Raw genomic sequence first — 21,854 nt, 5'->3', positions numbered from 1 at the left:
AAATGAGTTTCACTGTTTTCAGAATGCTCAACCACAGTATCTTCACCTCAGTCCTACTCTCGGCTCGTACAGAGGTGGATCTCTTCCAAATGTTAACCAGATTGGAAACAACAGCATTGACCTTCAGGTGGGAAGCAACATTTAATTTCAAGGGCACATGTTATTATCGTTAAACGTGTATATGTCGATTGTGTCTGAAAAATAGAATATCTCATTTTTAACTACCAAGTAAATTCAGCTTGAGCTATGACCAAACATTTTACTGAAAAAGAATTTCTACATTTTGAAGTTGTGTGTTAAACGTGATTTTCTAGAGTAGTTTTAACTGTGATATTATTATAAGGTATTTCTGCTTGTTTTTCCCAGAGTGCTCTTACCAGTCTTGAGGACATGAAGCAAGGAAAAGATCATGCTGTATCTGACAGAATACAAAGAGAGCGAGGTCGGCAGACGTCTCCTCATCGGTCAAGACAGTTTCCTTTTCAGAAGCATGTATCCTTTTTTGCTGCATAAGTATTTCAGGAAGTTATCATGCATTAGTGTGTGTTTAATATACATTAATGTTGTGTCCCTTCAATAGTTTACTGACGTGTCTTTAAGGTTAAATTGAAATTCATCTGTGATTAGGTTATAATCACTTCTTTTGCCATGACCTACAGTAAACACACATACATACACGTACTAGTGCTTCTGTTTGATGGACACTAGTTTTCATGAGCTTTCATACTTTAAGAATGGTGTTAATAGCCTTTGTCAGTGAATAAAATGATTTTTGCTATATTTTTCATGTTACAGGAAATATTTTGGGAAGATTGAGAATGGTACAATGTTGTTACATTTATTAGAAATAAACTTCTTGTCACATCAACAGCTGGGCAGTTAATGGGATTTGGTAATCAGTTAATTGTTAGGCTTGTTAATTGGTTACGTTCAACTAATCGATCAGTCTAATGAGATGGCTCATATAAAATAAAACTTCCAATGTGTTGAATCAAGTGGCTATATCTGTGACAGGCGAAGCCATTTGTGTTTACCAACATATGAATGCAATGGTAATACTTGTATTATGTGGACAGTTAAAATACTACAAATAATAATAAAAAAAAACTACAACTTTGATTTTATTTCTTGAGTCATAATAATTCATGGGTAGCTTGAACAGTTGAAAACAGTAATACTTGGAAACTCTAATAATCACTCAATAATAACCAGAAACATGATCTGATTATTTTCATGACAATAATTTTAATCATAATTTATTAATGATTTATTTTACTTGTCATTAATCAGTGTAATTGATGCTCACAGGTAATTAATTACCCAGCTCATGTTACGACCTGCAAATGATTTTCATCTTGTGATAAAACTGTCATCTCCACTATTCCTCTTGTCATACATGAGCCATATGCTTTGCTTGGTCTCTCAGTTGGCCTAGTAATGTGACATGAGTGAACTTTTGTCTGTGTTATCATAGATAGTGAAACTTAATCGGAAACAGGATATTGAAATTATTCAATGAAAATGTGATCTTACTTTATCAGTTTAAATTAATGGATGTAATAACTGAAACTTTAAAAATCTGTTTCACAAACTTTTAAGTGTAACTTTGTTAAAATACTTTGTGTTAGTGACCACGAATGTATCAAATTTTTTTTATTTTCTGTATACCTCTCTCCTGTAATATTCAAACCTCTTAGAAAGTACAGCTCTGTTTGACTTAGGCTGTGTGCAGCCCTTGTACATTTTTCAAACACAAAGTAGTGATGTGTTGTTTTCTTTTCATGAAATAAGGTACTTTCCAGTAAATATAATTAAAGTATCACATGTGGTGCAAAATTCCACACCTGACATCTGTGTAATTGTAAGAAACTATAATTATATCTTCCTGTTGAAAATGTAAGCCTGTTAAATGCATATAGACACACACACACACACACACACACACACACACACACACACACACACACACACACACACACACATTATATTTAGAATGCAGCTTGCTTACGTAACATCTTACTTGAATAAATATTGATTGGTTTCATTTGTATTCATAACATTTTCTTCAGTATATCAACCATATAATATGAACTGTGTAGCAAATTTTATCTCATCCTGATAAGGAAAATTTGTCTTTAACATGCACAGTGGTATTAAAAATAAGTACACGGCTATTGATTTTGAAAGGTTATGTTCAAGCTGTTTTTATAAGTTTGAAAAAAAACAACCTGTATTTGATTGTGGCTTTGTAACAATAAAAACATACATGTTGTATTTAAATACATGTACATTGGATATTCCACTTTTATCTTAGAGTTTAGCTATTACAAAAAATGTATGTAAACCATTTTATTAGTTTCATTTTCATAACCTGTCATCTAGATTGATGTTTCCCCTTATGGATCAACTGCATATCTCTCTCCACCCCCAGACACTAATTGGAGAAGGTATAGTGTTACAGAAATAAGTTAAAGTAGATAAAATAATAGTAATTTTCTGTTGTTTTTTTCAAGTGCACTATAATGAGGGGAGGATATTTGTAAAACAAAGAAATAAAGCCAAGATCTCACAAGAGATAAAATTACATAAATTACCTGCATACTGAGAATCAGCTTGGGTTTTAGCGTGTGTTGTTTTTTAGTTCTGTATGCATTGTTTCATTTTGAACTCATTTTGGAGGACTTTTATTGTTAAGCTCGGATCACACACCTGGGATGGTATTTCTGTTACGTGATAATTTATATGGTTTGGTATCTATTCTTAAGAATAATACCTTAAGTAAGTAGTTAATTTCAAACCTGATATGTAGTTAATGAAATTATGAGTGGTACTGTTTTCTGAAAGTTGTATTATACATGTGTAGTACATCAGAATGCTGAACCAGAATATCCTCACCTCAGTCCTACATTGCTATACACAAAATAACAATATCAGCTCTTCATGAATAGAATTCTGTTGTAGAATTTTTTTATTAACTTTGAGAAACCTTGTTTCAGGTACTTCCTTATCTTAAATTTGTAATATTAAATAATTTATAAAATTGTTCAGCATTTTTAAAAGAATAATTCTAGATTTATTGTTGATAAATTATTACTTTCAAACCTGTACATGGTTAATTATTTTTCCGAGTAATTAAAGCTTTTTGCTTGAGAGTAAACTTGCTGGTGTATGTACCTGTTGTTATTGAGTTGGGTGTGTCTCTTTTTCATTAATTTAATACATTACGTCTTTTGCTTTTAGTTGGGACAACTTTTAAATTCACATCTAAAGTGATTGTACTACTTCAGTGTCATTTATTGGTTACTATTTACGTGACTTGTAGAACAGCTGGACTGTAGTACACTGTTAATAAAGTTATAAATGTGTCTCTCGGGTGGTTTTAGTATAAGTTATGAATAATAATAACTACACTTTTAACAGAAATTAATTACTGTTTATTCATATATTTGAACCTAGCTGAGAAACTACTTAAAAAGATAAGTTAGAAATGGAGTGAAGTTTACAGCTAGATTTTATGTAGCTCTATCTCCAAAACATTAAATTTTTTAACCTATTTTAATGAAATTGGATTGTACTTACTGTTGAGCTCAAAAGGAATATAATTTTAAAAACATACCCCAAGCTCTGTATTACAGAGGTTTTATTCATAATTTAATTTGTTAGTAAAGAATTTTGAAGAAGTGTAATATTTGATATATTTTTCAGAACCAACTCTGATTCTGCATTACACCAAAGTGCAATGAATCTACAAGAAAGCGTGTATGGAGTTAACACTTCACCAGTGAGACGTGGTAAACACTTTGTAAAGTATTCCATTTATCTTTATAACTACTGCTTACTTTGTTTTTACTTATCAACATTCTAGATAGTGTTGTGCATATTTTGTGCTTAGGGTATTGTGGGAAAAAAAACTGTCAAGTTTAAACCTTAGCAACATTAAGTTTGTTATCTACTTGACAGTTAGGCCATTTTCACACACATTTTTCAGAATGTTTCACCTGTTTAATGATGTGCTTAGTTGTAAGTGTTGATATGTGAAAGACAAATACACTATTTAGAATCAATGTTGATAGTGGCTTAATGTGTTATATTGGCAGTAAAATTTTATTAGTTCTGAAAAAAAGGCCTAATTTGAAATATTTTGTCATTTATGAGGTGAAAAATATAATCATTCTGAAATTAACAAATATAGTAACATTTCTTTATGAACACATGAGACACAAGATTGCACATAGCATATAAACACTCCTCTTAAAAATACTGTAATAACACATCAACAAATGAATAAATTATTCATAAATTCAACTAGTTTTGAAAGATCAACATTCCTATTATCTTGTCAAAACTTGTTGTAATAATTTGTGGATTACTGAGGTATTTTTAATGAAATCCCACAAAGTACTTTTCAAACATACTTTGCCACTGTACTGCCTCTTGTGGCAGAGGTTTGACTGTATTATCTCTCTAATGGAAGTAAAACCATTTTATTAAAAAAAAATTCACAGTTCATTTATTTCATTCCTACCCTGACATAATGGTTGAAATAAATTAATAGTTCAAGTTTTATTTTTGTCAGAAATTGGTTCAAAAAACAAAAATTGAACTGAGTGGTGTTATGAAAAGTTATGCAGTATTTATGTTTCTTTTGTAACAACAGTTAGGAACTCTTAACTGTTTTAGATTAAAATTATCAGATATTTGTGGTAAACTATGAAACCTATTGGTTAGTTTCTTTATATTTCTAGAGTTATCAGTTGTTCCAGTTACAGTTGAACATATTTTGTATTATTTTTCATATATTTCTTAAATAGAATATCTAAGCTTGTTTGTTTTTGATTAAATTTTTTTTAGTCCATGACATGGATGGTGGTATAATGCATGACACATACAATAATCATGTGAAGGAACACTGGGACCCCAGGAAGGTAAGTTTATGTTTTGTTATTTGGTGATATGGCAGAGGTTACTCAAGTAGAATATAACAGAATTAGAGATGTCATTTCAAGCTCCAAAACAAACTGCTCCTTGTTAAATTAAGTTTTCTTTTTTTTCCCAGCTTAAACTTGAAGCAAAAACTACTTTTGTGGCACAATTTTATTTGCCCAGTTTATTTCAAGATGATCAGCCGGTACAATTCTTCACTTTGTTTTTACACTATTTCTTCCTTTAGAGAGAACATTTGTGATCCTGGATATGTTTTAGTGGGTATTGTGCCAGACTGTTAATTATCTAAGGTTGGGATGTAAAATATCTCTCTAAACTTTGATGATACGAGTGTGTTGTAAGAGTTATGATGAAATCACAGTATGCGGTGAGAATTGTGTAAGTTTAAAATTAGGGACAGCTAGTGCAGATGGCTTTTGTGTAGTTTTATACAGAAGAAATGAACAATATTCATGAACTTGTTTATTAATTTGATTAAAATGGTTAGGTGTTTATGGAGCTTTTATTCTAATAAATCTTAATTTCAAGCATATGGATCTGATTGTAGCTAAAACAGCTTGACTAGAGGTGAAATAAAAATGATTAAATATTATTATACAATATCAACCAGTTATGAGTAATTCATGAGTTTGGTGGCTCTGCTATCAGGTTGTTTCCAGCCTATAAACAACCATATTTATGGGTTGATCTTTCAAGTGTTTATTTGTATTTGATACAGATATTCCAACTGAAATGTGTTATATCATATTTTTTTAATGCATACGAAGTTTTTTTGTAAAAAATGCAATGCTAACTAGCAGTTCACAGATTTACTGGTATTAAATTCGAACCATGAATATGGTTTTTCTGCAACTCAAATGTGTAACTTGTGTATAAGGCATTAAAAGCTTAATGTTTTTAATTTGGAAATGTTTGTTGTATCAAACTAAAATTTTGAAATATTCTGCAATGTGTTAGGTATACTTTATACTGCTAAGTTTCTTGTGGATAAATAATATTTGCACTACTTTTGGTTTTATAGACCCGAAATGTTACCTTTATCAAGGCTTCTTGTGAGATACCCTGTAATGCCGTGTACTGCATGACTGTCATATATGGTCATTATTACATAAATTACGTAAAGACAGCAGTTTTAATGTACAGCTTAAAACGTGTGCAGACATAGCTAACATTTAATATCTTGTGTGTGGTTTCAGAATAAATGATTTTGACACAAGTATTAAGTTCTCAGTTTCTCTAGATAGTTCTCGAGGTTCCATACAGCATCAGTTCTCCTATTCTTGAATGTATCCCATGACGTTTGAAATTTTAATTCTATGTCCTATCACTTTATCTGTTCTTCTAATTAATGTTTTTAGCACTTTCTACTAAGGTTTCTAAAACTTGTGTGGTGGAAACTAGAACTGACATATATAAATGAAAAGAAAGTAATGATTATTGGTTGGAAGTTTTGACAGGTTATGTGTTATTGGTTGATGGTAGTTAGTGGTAATCTTGACAGGTTGTGTGTTATTGGTTGGTGGTAGTTGGTGGTAGTCTTGACAGGTTGTGTGTTACTGGTTGGTGGTAGTTAGTGGTCTTCTTGACAGGTCATGTGTTACTGGTTGGTGGTAGTTAGTGGTCGTTTTGACAGGTTGTGTGTAACTGGTTGGTGGCAGTCTTGACAGGTCGTGTGTTACTGGTTGGTGGTAGTCTTGACAGGTCGTGTGTTACTGGTTGGTGGTAGTCTTGACAGGTCGTGTGTTACTGGTTGGTGGTAGTCTTGACAGGTCGTGTGTTACTGGTTGGTGGCAGTCTTGACAGGTCGTGTGTTACTGGTTGGTGGCAGTCTTGACAGGTCGTGTGTTACTGGTTGGTGGCAGTCTTGACAGGTCGTGTTACTGGTTGGTGGCAGTCTTGACAGTGTTACTGGTTGGTGGCAGTCTTGACAGGTCGTGTGTTACTGGTTGGTGGCAGTCTTGACAGGTCGGTGTTACTGGTTGGTGGCAGTCTTGACAGGTCGCGGTGTTACTGGTTGGTGGCAGTCTTGACAGGTCGTGGTGTTACTGGTTGGTGGCAGTCTTGACAGGTCGTGTGTTACTGGTTGGTGGCAGTCTTGACAGGTCGTGTGTTACTGGTTGGTGGCAGTCTTGACAGGTCGCGGTGTTACTGGTTGGTGGCAGTCTTGACAGGTCGTGGTGTTACTGGTTGGTGGCAGTCTTGACAGGTCGTGTGTTACTGGTTGGTGGCAGTCTTGACAGGTCGTGTGTTACTGGTTGGTGGTAGTCTTGACAGGTCGTGTGTTACTGGTTGGTGGTAGTCTTGACAGGTCGTGTGTTACTGGTTGGTGGTAGTCTTGACAGGTCGTGTGTTACTGGTTGGTGGTAGTCTTGACAGGTGGTGTTACTGGTTGGTGGTAGTCTTGACACGTGGTGTTACTGGTTGGTGGTAGTCTTGACAGGTCGTGTGTTACTGGTTGGTGGTAGTCTTGACAGGTCGTGTGTTACTGGTTGGTGGTAGTCTTGACAGGTCGTGTGTTACTGGTTGGTGGTAGTCTTGACAGGTCGTGTGTTACTGGTTGGTGGTAGTCTTGACAGTAGTGACAGGTCGGTGTTACTGGTTGGTGGTAGTCTTGACAGGTCGCGTGTGTTACTGGTTGGTGGTAGTCTTGACAGGTCGTGTGTTACTGGTTGGTGGTAGTCTTGACAGTGTTACTGGTTGGTGGTAGTCTTGACAGGTCGTGTGTTACTGGTTGGTGGTAGTCTTGACAGGTCGTGTGTTACTGGTTGGTGGTAGTCTTGACAGGTCGTGTGTTACTGGTTGGTGGTAGTCTTGACAGGTTGTGTGTTATTGATTTGTGGAAGTTAGTGGTAGGCTTGACGGGTTGTGTGGTTTACCTCATTAATTATTTAATTTATCAGTAAAGTTGTTATAGACAAGAAGATTTCAATATGGGGGCGGAGGGTGACTCTCGATGGTAGAAGTGCATTGTAAAATTAGCTGCACCCATGATGAGAAAAAAGTGGGTGGATTTAAAGACCTGTTTCTTGGATGCTTGGGGACTTTAATGTGTTTGAAAGTGAAGTCTGAGATTGTGCATTAGGGAAATATTGTTCAATTTATTTTTATCTCAATGTGTTTCAACAAAAAATATAACATGAAAAATATGTTACGTACGAGAGCAAACAAAGCTATAAAAAGTGAATCTACGCACATTTATTTCCATAGATTAGTGGTTAATGTTGGTGAATAAAGTTCTGGTGTCAACAAAAATAAAACGTGTTAACAGAAATGTATAATTTACAAACGATACTTGATAAAACATTTATTCTGATAACAAATTATAAGGACAACAGTTCTCAACTTAGTGACTTACTCTAACAACTTACGAACTCATTCACCGATTTTCTATTCTGATCATCGGGTCATAGAGAAAATAGATGTGGCCTGACAAAGTGGTCCATATTGACTGAAGACGTCTCTGCTTCAGGAGCATGTTTGGGACACTTAAAAAGCCTTTGCTTGAGTTCTGTCTTTTAGTGAAATGTCTTTGAGATTATATTGATCAATGAAGTTCTTAGAATTTGTAAGAGGGGCAGAGATTATATCAACATTATTATGAATATCAGTTGGGTAGAGTCTTCAGTGATAGTACATGTCAAATTATTGAGAAGTTTTTAGCATGTTAATAATGATTATTGTTAAAAAACAAATTAGGCTTAGTTTATGTTTACTGAAAAACAAATTGCATTGCTTTGTTCGTAACTACAGACAACAACAGTTTGATTGAAGTGTTTTATTGGGTACAAGAAATTAAATTTGAAAATGTTGAACTCAAGCAGTGTTTGTGTAGTTTGTGAGCTGAATATTAGTGTTTTTAGTTTTGGGGTAAAATCATTTATGAAAAAAGGATACTGTACAAAGAATTTGTTTTTTTAAGAACAAAGCCATATTTTTGACATTTAACTCAAATGAGCAAACTTGAAAAGAAACCGAATTGAATTTTTTATGGACAGTTAATTGTAATATAATTAAAACAGATTTTATTGTAATAATATATATGTAAAAACTGCTCAATTGGGTTCAGAAAATTTGTTACGTAGAGGAACAAAGACCAAAGAAGGTCGAAACGTTGTTTGCTCCTCTACGTAAAAAATGTTCTCAACCCAAACGAGCCGTTTTTACATATAAATTTTGGTGTAATAAGGTTTGTATTTAAATTTGTTGTACATTCATTTTGTTGTTCACTTAAGGTTTTTTAAAATAATCTTGTTATTTGTTTCTACAAAGCAACCACAAGAACCACATCAAGTAGGTTTATCTCCACCGTCTCCTCATGCACGTCCGAAATCATGTGAAGTTCCTGATATTAAGTAAGACTGTGAATCTGACTGACAAGCTATTGGGTTTAATCATATGCAGTGAATATAAAGTTGGAGCATATAGGCTTCTACAATACCAATATAAATTACCAGTATAGATGAAAAACTCTTTTTGTAAAATAAAGTTACATTTTAAGTTTAAAGACTGAAATTATTATGAGTTATTTAAATTTTTGTATTTCTAGTGATTTGTTAAATTTATTTTTTCATTATTTCTTGAAGATCTTTTCATGTTGAAACTTCTGAGTAAGCGTGGTGTTTAAAAGAAATTATTATAGTGCATATTACAAAACAATTTCATGTTTTACTAGTGCTATTTATAACTTCATGTTGTTTGAAGATAGGGGTGTTTTTTTTAGTAAACTGATAGCAGTGACAGTCTTATTATTACAATGAATAAGATACTTTTATTTTTCAGGGGTGATAAATTATTTTTAGGACGTGTATCATTTTTTTAAAGTTATTTTTAGGTTTACTTTCATGAGTAAATCTCTCTCTGTATTTACTGTGGTTTTGTTTGCATTAAGTTAAATATTTTTTACCTAGCATTTATCCTTCGCAAGAGGAAAGCAGTTTAATTCATGTACCAATTTCCAACAACACTGGCTCCTTGCCAGATTTAACCAATCTCCACTTTCCTTCACCTTTGGCCACGCCACTGGATATAGAAGATCATTCAGGTTTGGTCTACAGCCAACACAGTCCTTCTCAATCTAATGTTGTTACTTACTCTCATGTCTCATCCTTGTCACCTCAACAGCATCATACACATGGTATTGGTGAGTTTCTCATGGTATTCATTAGTTTTTTTTTGTCTTCATATCATTTAAAAAACAAAGGTTGGATTTAGATAAAAATTTAGATATTTTTTTGAAATAGTTAATCAGGGTCTGAAGGTGCGACAGACATCATTAGCATCAAATGAGAACATGAGGGTAATTTTTGCTAGTTAGTAATTCTTAAGGTATTTAAGTAATTACATGTTTTTGAGTCTGGCATGATATGGTGGTTAGGACATTCAACTCGAGGTCTGTTGGTTATGGGTTTCACTTTTGTCACTTAACATGACACTTCAGTCATCACTAGCCTATCACTTCTCAATCAGTGTTGGCTTGTATGGATAGCTCATGAGCATATTTATGGAAAATTCAACAAAACAAACTTATTTTCGTAGGTTAAGACTATAATATGTCAATTTATACAGCAATAAATTCAAAAAATAACTAAATTACCTTGGTCAATATAACCTTGGTCAGTTTGACTGACGACATGACCTCTTTGTACTAATTTATAGTCTTTATATATTTAATACTTCTAACTTTCAATATAGTGTGCACATCTTCACAAAATTTGGCTTTCTTTCAGTTAACTTTACAGGTCTTTCGCGTACAAAAACATTTTAATTGAAGTATTTCTAATAAACTAAAAGAGTTGTCCATGAATATATTGAGTATCTCTTTTGAATAGTCCATGTGTAAAAGGTTATTTTCATGCAGCAGATGATGAAACTGTTTGTAATGTATGGTTTGTGTACAGATGCATGTATGTCATTTAGATAAATTTACAAAGGGATGCATCTCCTAATATAAATTTCACTCTTATACCCCTATTATCTCTCACAAATTAAAAATGTGAATGGTCTACTGGTGCTTCTTGTTGGTCATGTCATATATGTGCTAATAAAAGGTGTATTTCAGCTTTGTTTTCTTCAACAGGTCCAAATGTTAGTAGTGGTACACTCATCCAGCCCACAGCAGGTGTGGGTGGTGCAGGAGGGAGTCGTCACAACAGCCCAGGACCTTCTCCTTCCCCGTCCTCGCGACGACGACATCATCACAACTCCAATAACTTGATGATTGGGAGCAGTAACCTGCGACATCATGGCCTCCATTCTTCACAACAGCAAGTATGTTACTCATCTCCAAGACACGAACCACCCCGAATTACAGTAGAGGTAGGGTTGAGACCAGAGATGGCTGGTAGTGTTTCCTGCTTAAAACTGTCATGCCCTTTATGACAGCTGCCTGGTTCTGGCATCTGTTTCTTTTCATCTTCAAATCTTTTACCTGATAACATCAAGGAATGGCTGCACCTTTCTCTGGAACTTGTTACTCTTTCTAAAATGTCAACAGTCCGTTTCCTTTTTCTTCCTTGTTTCCTTTCTCACTTATGTTTAATATTTTTCATGTTTATTCTCTTCATTTGTATCTAATAAAAAAAACAGAGATTTTCAAGATTTAAAAACACAGCAATGTTTTAAATTGTTGATAAATTTAAGTGTGTGTAGTCGGGTGGAAATGAACAAAATTCGGACATTAAAATGGGAAGGGTTATGTTAAAGTATCGGGTGGAACCTCCGAGTATGTGAAACCTGCTTAACAATATTTAATATCTTATCTGGGGAAAAGTGTAAAAACCAGTTGTTTTTGTCTTCTTGCAAATTGTTGCTCAAGTCTAAAATTTCTTTCATTGAAAGCTCAAAAGATAACATTTCTAAAAAGTATATGTATCAACACACATGCATACTAGCTGTCATATAATAAATATCGTGTAAAAAAAACCCTGGGATTCTTCACCCTCCCTTCACTAAGCTTCGTTTGTAAAACCTTCTCTTTCATCATGAAAGAAAAACAATCTCACTTTGATAAAATAAAAATATTTATTTCAATTGGTTAATGGAGGAAATACGATTATTTTCCATAAATTATCTCATGAAATGAAACATTTTTAGAATGAGCATTGGTTGCTACATGTTCCTGTGGGAACAAGGATCACTAAATACTGGAGTGGACATTTGTTACTAAATATTTCAGGGTAGATTTTGGCCACTAAATATTTTAGAGAAGACATTAAACATTACGGATTTGACAACACCCACTAAACTTTTCAGAACAAACTTTCGTCACTGAATGTTTTACGAAAGTCCACTTTCAGCATGAAGCTTAACAACAGTATCGGGTCATATTTTTGTTCCTGTGAATCACGGCATAAAAAATTGTAACATCTATAACATCCCATAATAGTTAAAGCCTTTTTGTAATTATGTGGATTTAGGCATTCAACTTATATACTGTTGTTGGCCTAACAACAGTATCAGGTGACAGTTTTGTTGCTGAGTGTAACAAAAGGACAGACACTACATTTTATATATATGTAACAGTTATATGTATGTGTGTGTGTGTATATATAGGTATGTATGCAGTTAATAAATAACTAGTTAAATGTTAAAATATGGGAATTAGATTCTTGGAGATAAATCATTGTTAAAACTATGATTGTGTTTTACTTTCTTGTTATCATTTCTACCAAATGCTTTGTATGAAACCAGAAACAAGTTTATCAGTACATGGCAACAAAACTGTTTCACACACACGTATGTATGCAGCTGCATATTTTGTTTCTCGTCATCCATGTGCAAAATTCAGCAAGGTGGTGCATGCGAGTACAAACTTGTTTAGTTTCGTGACCAGTGTAGTTCGTTGTCTTCTGTATCGTGCAATGTATTATAATTGTATTGTGGCTGTGTTTTACAAAGTGTTGATCCATTAGAACAAACCCAAGATAGTATTGGATATGGTAATATTAGATACACAATAACTGAAACTTCTGCTGTGTTAGTCGGCCATAATTGAAGAAGCAGTGAAACAAAAATAACACTTATGTATGGTATCATAAGATTTAAGCAATTTAGACTAAACATTTATAATTTCACATTATAAGTTGTAGTTATTCTAGAAACAAAGAAGCCAAATTTTGTTTTATTTTCTCTTTTTTTAATGATGGTTACGAGGTCAATCAGATTGACCGAATAGTCGCAGAAGAATGTTGAGTAGTCAGCATTCGAAAAGAAAGAATGCATGAGCAGATACATAGTTAAAAAATCTGGTATTTGTTGTAGAAAAGTTGTGTTAAATGACAGCCTGCCAAAGTTTGTTAAGATGCACATGTTATGTTAACAAGTATAAAATGATTATGAGGTCAGTCCCTGGTACCAAGCTTGTAGTGCAGGACCATCGAGAACCATTGGGGGGACCCCAGAGCAGCAATCATTAAGCACCCCCCCACCCTACATATATACCCAAAGTGGCAAGGCATTATATATAGGCTCTCCTCCTGGGCCTCAGGGCACCGTGACCCCCTGACTCCCCCTCTTGTTGGGCCTGATGTAGTGAAAGGGTTAATTGTTTTGTTAACATTTGTAATCTCTCCCTTCGTAATCTAAACAAAACTACAAACAAGCACTAACTCTTTATGCATAGATCTGCCAATGAGGCAGAAAATATTAATCAGTAACATAAGTGAAAGCATGAGATTAAATTTTCCATATGGTCAGTATGTATAGGACAACTTTACCATGTGGTGTCTGTGTATAGGTGAACTCTACCAAATATTCCTGGTGTTGGGGTGTACTTCACTGTGTGGGGATTAATATATAATCTTTGCTTCGGAGTGAACATTAATATATGGTCGATGTGTAGAGGTCAATTTTACCACATGATCAGTGTGAAGAGGAAGAAATGAGTTAACAAAGAGTCCAAAATAATGTGAAACAGGAAAAACGTGTAATTTTAAACAATACAAGTTCAGCATTCAAAGGTCATTGAGAAAATATTTTCTTACGTTGACAAGGCTTCAGATGTTTTATCACCTTTACATCTTTCTGTCTTTAACAGCTAAAATCAAAAGTGTTGGGTTAAGAGTTTTGCTTGCATTATTTACACACAATTCAAGAAGTAACTTTCCCAGTAAATAATGATTGCATATTTAACCCATTAACTATTGGTTTGCCAAGTAGGGTAGAGTCTATCAGTTGAATGAGAGTGTGCTGTTTGCTGTGCATGGCTTGAAAAGAAATTTTCATGTGTGTTTAGAGCAGCTACATCTGGTGGGTTAATGAATACTTTTTAAAGATAAACATGAAAACATATTCTGTATTTGAAACTTTTATAAAGTTTAACACAGTTATGAAATATCAGTTGTTTTCTCAATTTGAAGTGTGATATAAGAGAAGAATATTCAAATTAAAATGCATGTCAGTTAAGGTTATTTAAATAATCAAACCAACAGATGCTAGGGAAGCTTTACAAGTTCCATGCAGAAAGATGCTGTCTCCCTGTTCTGGTCACTGTTGTCCAGGTGATTTTGTTCAAATGACATTAAAGCCATCCCTTATCTCTTCACACTTCCACTGTTGGTATGCTTTATCTCTTGTTCCTCTTTGTGGTGATGCTGTCTGTGTCTGTAATTTCTACTAAAGCTTTGGAAAATAATTGCACTTTAATTCATAGTTGTTCCAGTTTTTGACGTTTTCGTATCGATTGAATGTGGCTGATTTTTAGTTCAGTACTGCAATGCCAAGTTGATGCTTTTGTTGAATTAATTTTATAATTTAGTTTTGTTGTTTTGAATTATAAATAAAAGGATGAATTCATGTTTTTAGGGCTTGACTATTGACACAAATGCTCTTTCGTTAAACAACTATCTGCCTCAGCAGCCAACATTTGGTATGTATCCACAGCAACAATCTAATCAGAGCCCACACCATAATTATGGACAAGGTCAAGCACTTTCGCAGGTAACTATATTCTGAAAACTGGAATAAGTTTAGATAAGTTCATTACTTTGTCAGGTAATATTCTTCATTAAAGTCCACTAGTTGTATGGGTAAGATTTGAAATAATTTCACTACTTAATATAGGATATTGTAGACAAGTCCAGTAGTTGTACAAGTAAGATTTGAAATAATTTCACTACTTAAAATAGGATATTGTAGACAAGTCCAGTAGTTGTACAAGTAAGATTTGAAATAATTTCACTACTTAAAATAGGATATTGTAGACAAGTCAAGTAGTTGTACAAGTAAGATTTGAAATAATTCCACTACTTAATATAGGATATTGTAGACAAGTCCAGTAGTTGTACAAGTAAGATTTGAAATAATTCCACTACTTAATATAGGATATTGTAGACAAGTCCAGTAGTTGTACAAGTAAGATTTGAAATAATTCCACTACTTAATATAGGATATTGTAGACAAGTCCAGTAGTTGTACAAGCAAGATTTGAAATAATTCCACTACTTAATATAGGTCAGTTTCTTGAAAACTGGTCACTACAGGTATAGGTAATATTCTAAATAAACCCAGCAGGTTTGTAGGAATATTCTATATAAAGTTCACTACTTTTATATGTTTTAAATGTTCTTCTATTTAATGTTTTTAGGTAATTGTTAAAATTTTTTCACGTGAGATCTGGTAGTAACAAAACTATGAAATTGCCCAAATATCCCACATGTAATACTTTTAACACTCCTACGAAAAGTGGGGCCTAATAGGCCCCAGAGCAACTTGAAAGGTTATTAATATTAGGCTAATAATTTTGTATTTAAATGAAATTGCCATTTAAATCCATTAATGAATGGATTAACGAGATTCCCACTGTCCCTATCTACTATCTAGCGAAACCACAGCCAGGGGAACGGGCTTGGAGAAATCAGGACTAGAAACGTCTTTTCGTAGGAGTGTTAAATAATAATAATGTGAACATAGGTAATGCCTAAATGATTTTAAGGATAAACTCTGGAGTAGCAATTTAAATATAGATAATACCTGTATCACAGTTAACATTCTTGTATAATAACTTAAATACAGAGAATGCCCAAATTATAATGGGTGAGGTCCTTGAGTAGCAATACTGACACAGTGTACCCTAATTTATAGCTAAAAACCTTAAACTGGAATAACAATTCCATTAAAACTGATTGAAAGATAGATAAGGATAATGTATGAGTGTTTCACAAGCAAGAACTCTGAGCAACAATATAACTGCTGAAAGTGCTCACATCTTTTACAATTAACTTTTTCTGGATTGAGAGAAGTATCGCTATTCTCTCTTGATATTTTCTTGCTTTTGTAGCTCTCTTAACACAGACTAGGTTGAATTGACCAACTGTGTGACCATCTGTTATAGTTTCATTACTACCAAATTTTATAATATTATAGTGTATCTTCACAAACTTTGGCAGACTTTCAGGAAATAGTACAATCTTTTATATACCAAAGATATCAGATTTGTTTAATGAAGTATTTTTAATAAAGATATGTCTGTGAATGTATTGAGTCTTTTTTTTTATTATTCTTATGTGAGTACAAAGTAATTTTCATGTTAAGATTAAAAATACTTGTTTCATCTCAGACACATGAAAGTTCATATGCATATTTCTAAAACCTCCTAAATATTTTTCAGTAAAATTTTATATTTTACCTGTTATTTTTTCCAATTTAACTCTGTACAAGGTGGGTCGATTTGACCGACCTCCTAACCACCACAAAAAAAATCTGAAGTTCCCTTTTTTACTTTCTAGAATGACTTAAAATTGTAACGTGAAACTAAGTTTGTTTACCCTAATTATTTTTAAACTTGTGACAGAGTACGTGTATTTAAATTTAAATTTTGTTGTTTCATTTCCCTTTGAATCTTGTTTAACTACAATTCGCACCATTATAAGTTGTCTATCTCTTTAGGATTATAGGCTTATGTTATGGTATAGAAATTAACCAAAATAGATCTCTTATTTTTGACATTTTAATTTATTTTATAATAAATAAAGAACTTACATGGGCCTTTATTTTTCTTTTTTGGTGTTGATTCTTGAGGACACTTAAATCTATTTTTCTGTGCTAAGTAATGCATTAAATAATTTTTTTATCTAATTGGAATGATAACATCTAAAAATAACAATGTCCCATAACTTTCACAGTTTTTCTGGCTTCCTAACGATTAGATAAAAGTTGTTAAAAATTTATCGACGCTAGTTGATGAGCTTCCTGTGAAATGGAGCTTGTACTGAAAGATAAATTTGACAATTCTCTCTGTAGAAAACAATGTAATATAATACATCATTTGACAGCCTTGGTTTGTTTATTTATTATAAGTAATATAATATTGAGGTAAAGAGAATTACTGAGAAGGAAGGTGTGACAGATGGATGTGATGAGATGGAGTTTATTTTTTACTTGGTGTGTTTGTAACCATACAAATGCTCAAGTGATGGAAATATTCTATTGCATAATTTATATTAAAATTTTGCAGGGGTAGTAGTTATATTGGAGAAGAGGAGATGCCAAGAAAAAACAAACTTCATATTTCTCACACTAGGGGGAGGAAATTAAAGATTTTTTTTTATTGCCTTATAAAATTAAGTTGAACTTGCATGATATTAAAATATGTCGTACCTTCCTCGGAGAAAGACCTCTAACGAACAGTACAAGTGCAAACAGTGTTCGGATTTGTCTTAGATAAGACAAACAATATGTCGTACCTTCCTCGGAGAAAGACCTCTAACGAACAGTACAAGTGCAAACAGTGTTCGGATTTGTCTTAGATAAGACAAACAATATGTCGTACCTTCCTCGGAGAAAGACCTCTAACGAACAGTACAAGTGCAAACAGTGTTCGGATTTGTCTTAGATAAGACAAACAATATGTCGTACCTTCCTCGGAGAAAGACCTCTAACGAACAGTACAAGTGCAAACAGTGTTCGGATTTGTCTTAGATAAGACAAACAATATGTCGTACCTTCCTCGGAGAAAGACCTCTAACGAACAGTACAAGTGCAAACAGTGTTCGGATTTGTCTTGGATAAGACAAACAATATGTCGCACCTTCCTCGGAGAAAGACCTCTAACGAACAGTACAAGTGCAAACAGTGTTCGGATTTGTCTTGGATAAGACAAACAATATGTCGTACCTTCCTCGGAGAAAGACCTCTAACGAACAGTACAAGTGCAAACAGTGTTCGGATTTGTCTTGGATAAGACAAACAATATGTCGTACCTTCCTCGGAGAAAGACCTCTAACAAACAGTACAAGTGCAAACAGTGTTCGGATTTGTCTTAGATAAGACAAACAATATGTCATGCAGTGTGAACACATTCCTCAAACAGTAATCACATGATTTTTAAAATTTTTTACTGTTTAGTTGCTTTTGTTAAGAAATGCATAACAGAAAAAATATGTCACTGGTTTTCCTATCTTTAGGCGGGCTTGTACTTCATTGTCTGCTTTTGTTAGTCATCTTTTTTATCTAATTATGTTTATTGTGTCTTAAGCATAATAACTTTAATAACACAAAAAATGCATCAGGAACTCAAATAGAATGTTTAAAAACCACTGTAAGTTAGTTGGATATCTAACTAAGTTATAAATAAATTTAAAATTTTCCTTTGGTGTTTGGAGCTACCATCTTCACTATATACACACACATCAAAATCTACTTTTTAAATACGTGCTAGGGAAATAAAACACAGTATCATCATATTGCATAATTCATAAGAGACCTTTCCGGTTGTTATACCGTGGACAAGTGACAAGCAGTCATCAAGATGCGAAGAATTGGAATCCACATCTAATAAATTTATTGAAATAATGACACAAGGTTGCTGTTATATGTTCTGTCCTGTACGTGTCTGGAGTTTGCATACATAGTTTATCAACACTGAGGAAATAAAACATGAGAAGGAGAATTCTATAAAAATGTCGTGACATACACTTTGACCCCTACCCAACCATGTTGAAACTGTTAATATAATGTGCATTAGGTACTTGTAGTTTTTACTTTTTCCATCATGTGTACATTTCTGACATGTTTAATAAATTGTATTTTGTTACAGTCTCAATGTCCACAGATGATGCCAGTGGGGCCATACCATAGCAACAGTGTAGCTGACCACTCGTCCAGTGTTCCTAATTCACCTGTGTCTCAGAATTTTTCCCCCATCAACTCTCCGGGCCTTGGACCTAGTTTATCTTTGAATAAGGGTCCTTTTACAGACAATAATAACTATACGTTTCACCAACACCAACAGAACCACCATGCAAATATTCTACACCATCAGTTGGAGCAGTATGATGTTGTAGGTGAAAGTTTTGAAGAACCCGACCAGTTTGTAATGGTAAGCCTATACTTGAGTGCTGTCTTAAGGGAATGGGTAAATAATGCTCACTTGAAGCACCGTGGGAGGTATTTTGAAACTGTTCTTTGCAATTTTGTGCAGTTTTTTTAGTTTGTATAGTCATCAGACACTGGAAAATGGGAGAGCTTTGGAATAGTTGGCTTGTAGTCATTCTTTTAAATGTACAACTCCATTGAGGGGTATTCACCCTTTTGCAGTGGGTACCCTTTCAGGAATTTTTCTGTGCAAGTCACTGTATTACATTCAAAATGTGATTATACACCTCTATTATTGATGTATGTAAATGAAATTAGCATTATAATGTACAATTCAAAGGTTTATTCTGTCAAAGTTTTAAGTTCTTTATTACAAAAGAAACCTTTAAAGAATCAACTTAAAACTTCAGATCTATTTTGTCACATGACCAACAAACTATGAAAATTCTCAGCCTTGGCACTGTGTATTTTCAGTAATACAATACCAGATGCAAAGAGATACATCTAGACTCTAAAATACATAACTTTTTGACTCGCACATTTTAAAAGTTCCTTGAATGAAAACAGTAACGAGTAATACATTTTTTCAACCCCTGACAGAACCCACACCCACCTTCAACAGGTTTGTTTGAGTTTTGTAACGTGCATACGTGTGTATGATCATTAGAAAGACCACATTTTACACTGTAGTCTAAAAGTGGTATATTTTGAAACATGTGTCCAGTTTTGATGATAAAGCACATGAAATTGTTGACTGTTGTTTCACTCTAGTACAGGGGTTCCCAACCGGTGGGTCGCGACCCACCAGGGGGTCGCAAAGCCTTGGCAGGGGAGTCGGGTAGCCTTGTTAGAAGTAGCTTGGGATAACATTAATTTTATTTCATCAATTACATTTTCAAGTCACGAGTGCCAAAAGGTTGGGAACCCCTGCTCTAGTACTTAGTTTTTTCTTACCTGAATATCTTATACTTAGAGATACATTTTAAATTATATTTGGGTGTAACTATTATATTTTAGTTAATTATGTATTATTTACATTTTAAATTGCATAATTAAAAGGTTTAAACATTTTTTTTTAAATATAGATCATTCTTTGTGTCAGTTCTCAAGATTTATGCTATTAAATGGTGCACGAGACTTTTGTTACAGGGTTGGGCATGTCTACAAGAAACACTATAATATGCCTCGAGGGCACCTTTGATTTGTGTCAAGATGAATAAAAAATGAGGAGAAGAAACTGAAACATAAGTGAAAAGATTTGAAACTACAAATGTAAACAATTTTCCATAAAAATTAAATATGTACTTTATGTTTTAACCATCTCATTGCATTATACATTAATGATAATATATATCATCGAGAAATAAAATGAATACATGTATATAAATTTACCTAATATAAACTTTCGGTGCTCCTTTTGGAGGTTGTAGAAGTTATGCAAGTGAAATGGGAAAATTATAACACAAATAAAAGTATTTTTACACTTAAAATGAAAATAGTCTTGCACTCAGTTTGAATACAGAATACTGCTGTATGTAATTAAACTTTTTATTGGATAGATGTAATTGAAGTAGTGGCCTTCTTCATCTACAAGATACTTATAATTACAGTATTGTTGTGTCAAGTGGGTGTGGTCACATATCTTCGTTCATTCCAGGAATAAACTTTGTTCTGTTTTTGGAATCTGTTTGAACTGACAATAGTAATTATACCAAACCAAGAATTAATCCATCAGATGCCTTATACATGGATTTGTTTTTAATAATGAAAATACTCGAAACATTTTGATACAAATCTGTTTCATAGTTGTGTGAGAATTAATATTTCTTTAATGTTTCAATGTACATAACCTTATTGTTGATTATGAAAAAATACTTTTTTAAACCTTTAGGTTAGTAGGTTAGGTCTGTTTTTACTGTTTTATCATGAGAACTTACAAGTAAACTTGTTGAGGTGAATGAGGTTAACACTATATTTGTGCATCAGTATTCTTAGGTAGGGTTAATTCTGTTGCATTTAATAAACTTTAGCCACCAGAGGACACAGTTGTAGTTAGGGCTAACAGTGTTACATACCTTTACAGGCAAAACTGTTGTTTTGCTTTAATGTTCTTTTTTGCATGTTTTTTTATAGCTTTATAAAAGGCATAAAAATATGTAAATATGAATGTGATTATTAACACCAAGTGCTCTTCTTGTTCTTTAAATGTTTGAAAATCACAGATGTAAGACATCATAAGTCGTTGTTAGTGTGTTATGGAAGTTTCAGAGAAATAAAGGTTTTTGCAATATATTAAATGTGTAGGGTTTTATTTAGATATTTGTTTATTGTATAATCTGTGAAGTATATATACGTTATATTTATTACGTATTTTATAAATTACATAAATTACGTAATTTATTATACCTATTATTACGTTATATTAGTTGTTACTTATTTTTATGTTATGTTACTTGTTACCTATTTTTACGTTATGTTACTTGTTACCTATTGTTATGTTATGTTATGTTACCTATTGTTACGTTATGTCAGTTGTTACCTTTTGTTACGTTATGTCAGTCGTTACCTATTTTTACGTTATGTCAGTCGTTACCTATTTT

General features: G+C 33.2%; 1 protein-coding gene across 4 annotated transcripts in view; it reads left to right on the top strand.

Moving 5' to 3' along the window:
* LOC143246885 (CREB-regulated transcription coactivator 1-like) overlaps nt 1-21,854 on the top strand; it is a 29,096-nt gene that overhangs the window by 2,143 nt on the left and 5,099 nt on the right. For 3 of the 4 annotated variants that reach the window (XM_076494137.1, XM_076494140.1, XM_076494138.1), the window contains exons 2-11: nt 23-127; nt 367-492; nt 2,383-2,447; nt 3,706-3,791; nt 4,852-4,925; nt 9,214-9,296; nt 9,852-10,084; nt 11,021-11,259; nt 14,746-14,880; nt 18,977-19,258. In XM_076494137.1, the coding sequence (XP_076350252.1) occupies nt 23-127; nt 367-492; nt 2,383-2,447; nt 3,706-3,791; nt 4,852-4,925; nt 9,214-9,296; nt 9,852-10,084; nt 11,021-11,259; nt 14,746-14,880; nt 18,977-19,258 (1,428 nt within the window). The remainder of the gene's footprint in view (nt 1-22; nt 128-366; nt 493-2,382; nt 2,448-3,705; nt 3,792-4,851; nt 4,926-9,213; nt 9,297-9,851; nt 10,085-11,020; nt 11,260-14,745; nt 14,881-18,976; nt 19,259-21,854) is intronic. The other variant, XM_076494139.1, reaches the window with a different exon arrangement.

The sequence above is a fragment of the Tachypleus tridentatus genome, chromosome 3 (assembly GCF_004210375.1).
Source record: "Tachypleus tridentatus isolate NWPU-2018 chromosome 3, ASM421037v1, whole genome shotgun sequence".
Lineage (NCBI taxonomy): Eukaryota > Metazoa > Arthropoda > Merostomata > Xiphosura > Limulidae > Tachypleus > Tachypleus tridentatus.
Note: the sequence above shows the minus strand (reverse complement) of the source record. Positions and strands in the feature narration are given on the sequence as shown.